This window comes from Gorilla gorilla, chromosome 23 (assembly GCF_029281585.2).
Source record: "Gorilla gorilla gorilla isolate KB3781 chromosome 23, NHGRI_mGorGor1-v2.1_pri, whole genome shotgun sequence".
In the NCBI taxonomy this organism is placed as follows: Eukaryota; Metazoa; Chordata; class Mammalia; order Primates; family Hominidae; genus Gorilla; species Gorilla gorilla.
The window spans coordinates 22392436-22400331 of record NC_086018.1 but is presented as its reverse complement, the minus strand read 5'-3'; the positions used below and the strand labels follow the sequence as shown (position 1 = coordinate 22400331).

General features: G+C 56.5%; 1 protein-coding gene across 9 annotated transcripts; it reads left to right on the top strand.

The window, feature by feature from the left end:
• The first annotated feature begins 16 nt into the window (after nt 1–16).
• On the top strand, nt 17–5180 carry LOC134756365 (glutathione hydrolase light chain 1-like). Of its 9 annotated transcripts, XM_063704760.1 has the most exons (6): nt 178–216; nt 3594–3803; nt 4036–4163; nt 4265–4377; nt 4459–4572; nt 4877–5180. In XM_063704760.1, exons 1-6 carry the CDS (start codon nt 182–184, stop codon nt 5021–5023), a joined length of 747 nt encoding a protein of 248 aa, XP_063560830.1. In that variant the 5' UTR covers nt 178–181; the 3' UTR covers nt 5024–5180. The 9 variants fall into 9 exon arrangements, with proteins under 9 accessions (XP_055231227.1, XP_055231229.1, XP_063560830.1 ...); XM_055375252.1 differs by lacking the exon at nt 178–216 and adding an exon at nt 17–155 and having other exon boundaries at nt 4265–4572; XM_055375254.2 differs by lacking the exon at nt 178–216 and adding an exon at nt 46–155 and having other exon boundaries at nt 3616–3803; nt 4265–4572.
• The last annotated feature ends 2716 nt before the right edge of the window (nt 5181–7896 follow it).

Below are 7896 nucleotides of genomic sequence, written 5' to 3'. Positions count from 1 at the left end.
AGCGTCCTCGTCCAGCCGCCAACTCGGCCAAAGGCTAAGCCAGCAGTTTCTTCTGTTGCCGGGCAACGCGCCTTTTAAACCTGAGGGAGCGGGCGCGTGAGCACATAATGGCGCCCGTGACAGAGCGAGCTTAACGGATTAATAAGCGCAGCCAGGTACCCGCGCCAGGCACTTGCTGGCAATGGCGGGAGGCGGACGTGGGGGGTCATGCAATAGGTACTGGAAGGAGAGAGGCGGGCACAAAGGTCGCGGGAGGAACAGGTGCCCACAATGGCTGCAGATCTGCCGGTGGATCACTGAAGATTCCTGCTCTCCTGCTGAGGTGGAGATTGCAGTGAGCTGAGATCGCACCATTGCACTCCAGCCTGGGCAACAAGTGCAAAACTCAGTCTCCAGATAAAAAAAAGAAAAAGAAAAAAAAGAGGCCGGGCGTGGTGGCTTATGCCTATAATCCTAGCACTTTGGGAGGTCGGGGCGGACGGATCACGAGATCAGGAGTTGGAGACCAGCCTGGCCAACATAGTGAAACCCCGTCTCTAGTAAAAATACAAATTTAGTCAGACATGGTGGCACGCGCCTGTAGTCCCAGCTACTCCGGCGGCTGAGACAGGAGAATCACTTGAACCCGGGGGCGGGCGGGGAAGGGATTGTGATGCGCCGAGATCGCGCCACTGCACTCCAGCCTGAGCAACAGAGCCCGACTCTTTTTTTTTTTTTTTTTTTTTTGAGACGCAGTCTCCCTCTGTCGCCCAGGCTGGATTCCAGTGGCCTGATCTCGGCTCACCGCAAGCTCCGCCTACCGGGTTCACGCCATTCTCCTGCCTCAGCCTCTGGAGTAGCTCGGACTACAGGCGCCCGCCACCACACCCGGCTAATGTTTTGTATTTTTAGTAGAGACGGGGTTTCACCGTGTTAGCCAGGATGGTCTCGATCTCCTGACCTCGTGATCAGCCTGCTTCGGCCTACCAAAGTGCTGGGATTAAAGGCGTCAGCCACCGCGCCGGGCCGAGACTCTGTCCTAAAAAAAAGGCCGGGAGCGGTGGCACTTTGGGAGGTGGAGGCGGAAGCGGGCGGATCACGATGTCAGGAGTTGGAGACCAGCCTGGCCAACATAGCGAAACCCCGTCTCTACTAAAACTACAAAAAATTAGCCGGGCGTGGTGGCGGGCGCCTGTAGTCCCAGCTACTCCGGAGGCTGAGGCAGGAGAATGGCGTGAACTCGGGAGGCGGAGCTTGCGGTGACCCGAGATCTCACCACTGCACTCCAGCCTGGGTGACAGTGCGAACCTCCGTCTCAAAAAAAAAAAAAAAAAAAAAAAGAGAGAGAGAGAGACAGAGAGAAAAAGGTTTATTGATTTAATGAACTTTTATGCCTGTGTTCTTCAATTTGCTTAGGAAACAACCACACTTGAGAGCTGGGACTGTGGCCCTGATTGTGGACATGAAATATGTGGTTTCTTGGAAAAACTAGACACTGAATAATTACGATTTAGTTGAGCTAGAAATCCATTTGATTTCTTCCATATGTTTCCAAAATTTTCATCCTTTTTTTTTTTTTTTTTTGACATGGAGTTTCGCTCTTGTCCCCCAGGCTGGAGTGCAATGGCGTGATCTCAGCACCTGCTGGCAATGGCGGGAGGCTAGGGGACGCCCGCAGGATAGGTACTGGAAGAAGGGGCGCGCGCACAAAAGACATGGGAAGACCTGGCGCGCACAATGGCTGCAGATCCGCCAGTGGATCACTGACGATTCCTGCTCTCCTGCTGAGGCGGGGATTGCAGTGAGCTGAGATCACACCATTGCACTCCAACCTGGGCAACAAGAGCGAAACTTCGTCACACACACACACACACACACACACACACACACACACACACGAAAGAAAAAGAAAAAATAGTGGCCAGGCGTGGAGGCTCACGCATCCCAGCACTTTGGGAGGTCGGGGCGGGCGGATCACGAGATCAGGAGTTGGAGACCAGCCTGGCCAACATAGTGAAACCCCGTCTCTAGTAAAAATACAAATTTAGTCAGACATGGTGGCACGCGCCTGTAGTCCCAGCTACTCCGGCGGCTGAGACAGGAAAATCACTTGAACCCGGGGACGGGGAAGGGATTGTGATGCGCCGAGATCGCGCCACTGCACTCCAGCCTGGGCAACAGAGTCAGACTCTCTCTTTTTTTTTTTTTTTTTTTTTTGAGATGGAGTCTCCCTCTATCGCCCAGGCTGGATTCCAGTGGCCCGATCTCGGCTCACCGCAAGCTCCGCCTACCGGGTTCACGCCATTCTCCTGCCTCAGCCTCTGGAGTAGTTGGGACTACAGGCGCCCGCCACCACACCCGGCTAATTTTTTGTATTTTTAGTAGAGACGGGGTTTCACCGTGTTAGCCAGGATGATCTCCATCTCCTGACGTCGTGATCCCCCTCCCAAAGTGCTGGGATTACAGGCCTCGGCCTCCCAAAGTGCTGGGATTACAGGCGTGAGCCACCGCGCCCGGTGTTGAAACTCTCTTGAGGCATTTTCTTCGGCCTTCGGGTCCATCCTCTGTCTCCTCCTTGACCTCCTCACCTCCTCGCCACTGCCTTGGGGATCTTGGCCAGGCTCATGGCATCCAGCAGCCACTCAGTGTCAATACCTCCATGTTCATCTCTCAGCCCGCCCTTGCCCGTGAACCCATGCTTATTTATTTATTTTTTTTATACGTGCACCCATGCTCTTCAGGTCTGATGAAGTATCCAAAATCAAGCTCGTGACCATCCCCAAACCTGCCCCTTCTGCAGGGTTTACCTCGCTAGTCGGCGCCATCCTTGATTCTTCTCTTTCTCCCACCCAGGCCATCATCTCTTGCCTGGTGGATACCCACAGCCTCCCCTTTGGGCTTTATCCTTATCCCCGTCATAGCTGCCAGAGGGACCCTGTGAAAACACTCCCCAGCCTGCTCATTCCTCTGCCCTAAGCCTGCATGGCACAGAGCAAAAGCCAGTTGTTATGGGACCTAGGAGGTCCTGTGGGATGGGCCCCAGCCTGCATCTTCATCCTCTTCTCCCCACCCCACTCCATTCACTCTCTGCCTATCGCTCACCAGCCTATACCACCTGCCTCAGGGCCTTTGCACTGACCATTTAGGCCACATTCCAGGCTCTTTTCACACGTTGCCTCCTCTGAGAAGCCCTCCCTGACCACTCTGCCCATACCTCATGCCTCTTGATTCCCCTTACCTGGCTTGTGGTTTCAGCACTTTCCCTGTGTGTGTTTGTTTTTCTTGGCATGAGGGCAGGACCTAAGTGTCTGTTCCCCGTTGATTCCCCAGTGCCAGGCATGCAGTGCAAACTCTAGAAATATTTTTTGCATGAAGGAATGAGTGATTGAATGCAGCAAGGGTCTGGAGGCTGAGGACCAGGCAGACAGACATTCAGAGTCGCTGGAACGCGACAGAGACAGGGAGCCAGACTGGCCATGCAAGGTCCTGGGCCTGCCCTTGGGTCCTGGGGAGCCACGGAAGGTTGTGGCTGCCAGAGGGTTGCGGTCAGAGTCACAGTCAAGGGCCTTCTGAGACCTGTGCCCCCTCCCCACCTTCCCTCCCCACCTCCTCAGGCCAGCTCTGGGGTCTCGGCAGGTGGTCCGCAACATGACCTCTGAGTTCTTCGCTGCCCAGCTCCGGGCCCAGATCTCTGACGACACCACTCACCCGATCTCCTACTACAAGCCCGAGTTCTACACGCCGGTTGATGGGGGCACTGCTCACCTGTCTGTCGTCGCAGAGGACGGCAGTGCTGTGTCCGCCACCAGCACCATCAACCTCTAGTAGGGGCTGCTGGGCCACCTGGGTGGGAAAGGGCCAGGGGCGGGTGGCCCAGGGACTGCCCACTTATCCAGTAAGGTGGCTCCATCACCTCTTTTCCTGGTGGGAAACTGAGGCCCAACCTTGGTAGCTTATCCTGGGCCTCTCAGTGAGTATGTTTGAGCCTCAGTGGGTGGATAGGGACCAGGCTGGGCCAGACAAGGTCGGGCACTGTCTGACCTGGCTGGGCGGTAGCTTTGGCTCCAAGGTCCGCTCCCCGGTCAGCGGGATCCTGTTCAATAATGAAATGGACGACTTCAGCTCTCCCAGCATCACCAACGAGTTTGGGGTACCCCCCTCACCTGCCAATTTCATCCAGCCAGGTATGGGGTGGAGGTCCGGGGGTGGGGGACTGGGGTGGAGAGGGGCGGGTGTCCTGGGCAGGCAGCTGACGGGCATCCCTGTCTTCTCCCATCGGCCGCAGGGAAGCAGCCGCTCTCGTCCATGTGCCCGACGATCATGGTGGGCCAGGACGGCCAGGTCCGGATGGTGGTGGGAGCTGCTGGGGGCACACAGATCACCACGGCCACTGCACTGGTATGTGTCACACCTTTTCTCCCTGGCCGTGCCCATCCTGCACAGCCCCCAAGCCATGCTGATCACACTCCCATGCCCCAGGCCATCATCTACAACCTCTGGTTCGACTATGACGTGAAGCGGGCCGTGGAGGAGCCCCGGCTGCACAACCAGCTTCTGCCCAATGTCACGACAGTGGAGAGAAACATTGACCAGGTGGGCTGGGGGTTGGAGAAACTGAGTCACGGTGTGGGGCCCCAGGGCATCCTGGGCTGGAGGCCTGGATCATCACAGAGTGGACAATGGTTGGTGTCCTCTCTCTAGTGCCTGGGCCATCTGGAGCCCCTGTGCCATGAGGGCCAAGCCCCCTGCTCCAATGAGACCCAGCAGGCCCCAACCTGCTCTTCCTGATGACCTGGCCTGAAATGGCACCACCTGGGCTGAGGCCTGTGACCACACAGGTGTGGTTCAGGTGGCATCTGGAGCCCTGCTCAGGCTTCCCCTCTCCTCCCACCCCCAGGCAGTGACTGCAGCCCTGGAGACCTGGCACCATCACACCCAGATCGCGTCCACCTTCATCGCTGTGGTGCAAGCCATCGTCCACACGGCTGGTGGCTGGGCAGCTGCCTCGGACTCCAGGAAAGGCAGGGAACCTGCTGGCTACTGATTGCTCCAGGCGGACAAGGCTGACAAGCAATCCAGGGACAAAATACTCACCAGGACCAGGAAGAGGACTTTGGGGGACGGGCTTCTCCTGTGAGCAGCAGAGCAGCACAATAAATGAGGCCACTGTGCCAGGCTCCAGGTGGCCTCCCCGGCCTGTCTCCCCACTCTCTGGGCCTCAGTGTATTGTGTGTGAAATGGAGCCATCTGGCTGGGGAGGAACAGAGAGGTGGGATTCGGAGATCTTCACAATGCGGGCACTGGAACTAGCCTCAGCATCTTCAGCATGGGGAGAGCCAGGCACATGGCTGGGGGCCAGGGGAAGGTTCACACCAAGCTCTGCCCCTTCCCACCCTGATCCCTCGGACTTTGGGGCCAGGCCCTCCCTTACTGGGGCTGGGCAGTGACACTACCTAGGATCAGCCACCAGGGGGTGCCACGACCCTGGCACTTTCTTAGGCAGAGGGTGGCCAGCTGATGCTGGGAACCCGGGCGCCTTCTCAGACCCGTAGGCGTCCAGCTCACCCTGCCGATGACACTGGAGGTGAAGCTGAGGTCCGAGGAATGGGAACTGGGCAACAGGCTGGAGGAAAACATCTCGGTCAGAGCCACGCCCCTGGGGGGTTTCCAAGTTTAAGCCCAGAGTGAAACCCAAGCTTGTGATCCTCTCCAGAGGGAGGCCTGGTTCTCAGGGAACAGCAAACGGGAAGATGTCCCCAGATCCCAGGGATCAGGGCTTGGACCAGCCGGGGACGCAGCCCAGAGGGAGTGGGTCCGGAAGGAAACAGCTCGACACAGCAGCCTTCACCATCGGCAGCCCCTCCAGGCCTCCCTCAGGGCCTGCTCCCTCCTCTGTGCACAGTTCCAACACCTGGGGCAGGGTTCTGGGAAGGGCTGGTGGAGGTGGGCTGGTGGGAGGCGGTGATCACAGCCCAGCACCTGGATATCACCAGGGGCACTGGGGCCAGGGGCCAGGTGAGGCCAGGTCGGGGCTATCCTTCAGGAGCCCCGAAGACCTGGTGATTCCAAAGGGCCCATAGACAAACAGGGTTTTCTGCCTGTGGAGTCAAGTCCCACTGGGTCTGAGCTCTGGAGGGCTGTGTCTCTGGGGCTCTGCAGGGGTGAGATGGAGGTGGGCTCAAATGGTGTACAAGTCACTCCTCAATCCTTATTTTATTTATTTAATTTTTTTAAAAAAATTTAAACCAATAGAGATGGGGTCTCACTATGTTGATCAGGCTGGTCTTAACTCCTGACTTCAAGCAGTCCCCCCATCTCAGTCTCCCAAAGTGCTAGGATTACAGGGGTGAGCCACTGCACCCGGCCTCAATCCTTATTTTGGCCTGAGAGGAAAGGCCGTGGCCCCATTTGCAGGGGAGAAGACTGAAGCTGGAGGGGCAGGCCTTGCTCTGGGTTGCACAGCAGCAAGAGAAGTGGGAGCTGGCCACGAGGCTTCCTCGACTCGACACGCTGGTGGGGTACACCCTGGTTCTCCAGGTCCCATGGGGCTCAGCCCAGGACTACCTCGGGGGGTGAGGGACTTAACTCCTCTCCTTCATTCTCATCGTCCCTCCCCCCATCATTTCCTGAGGAAGGACATTCAGGGACCTGAAGGAGCGGCCTGCCCCTCCACATCTGTGGGTGTTTCTCATCAGGTGGGACAAGAGACTGAGAAAAGAAAGAGACACAGAGACAAAGTATAGAGAAAGAAAAGTGGGCCCAGGGGACCGGCGCTCAGCATACGGAGGCCCCACGCTGGCACCAGTCTCTGAGTTCCCTAGTATTTATTGATCATTATCTCTACCATCTCAGAGAGGGGGATGTGACAGGACAATATGGTAATAGTGGGGAGAGGGTCAGCAGGAAAACATGTGAACAAATGTCTCTGTGTCATAAACAAGGTTAAGAAAAAGGTGCTGTGCTTTGATGTGCATATACATAAACATCTCAATGCATTAAAGAGCAGTATTGCCACCAGCATGTCCCACCTCCAGCCCTAAGGCAGTTTTCTCCTATCTCAGTAGATGGAATATACAATTGGGTTTTACACATTCCTTTGCCCAGGGACGATCAGGAGACAGATGCCTTCCTCTTATCTCAACTGCAAAGAGGCCTTCCTTCCTCTTATACTAATCCTCCTCAGCACAGACCCTTTACGGGTGTCGGGCTGGGGGACGGTCAGGTCTTTCCCTTCCCACGAGGCCATATTTCAGACTGTCACATGGAGAGAAACCTTGGACAATACCTGGCTTTCCTAGGCAGAGGTCCCTGCGGCCTTCTGCAGTGTTTGGTGTCCCTGCTTACTTGAGATTAGGGAGTGGTGATGACTTTTAACAAGCACGCTGCCTTCAAGCATTTGTTTAACAAAGCACATCCTGCACAGCCCTTAATCCATTAAACCTTGAGTCGACACAGTACTTGTTTCTGTGAGCACAGGGTTGGGGATAGGGTTACAGATTAACAGCATCTCAAGGCAAAAGAATTTTTCTTACTACAGAACAAAATGGAGCCTCTTACGTCTACTTCTTTCTACATAGACACAGTAACAGTCTGATATCTCTTTCTTTTCCCCACAGGGACCTTCCTGGCTGTGCCTCGGGTCAGGACCAGAATGACACCCATTCTTTTCCCTGGGCCTTTGCTCGGGCGGTCCCTGCACCCTGGCCTCTGCCTGACCAGGATGGTGGGGAGAGGAGGGGGGACATCCCCCACGCTGCTGTCTCCACTGTTCCTGCTGCCCAGGCCTCTGAGCTTCCAGGACTGCAGCGGGTGGGTGGGTGGCCTGGCCTAAGCCCAGGAATGCACTTCAGCTCCTGGTAGAGCAATGTCACTGAGGCTTGGGAGTCGGGTGGGGACGGGAGGAGGCGTCCGCAGGCC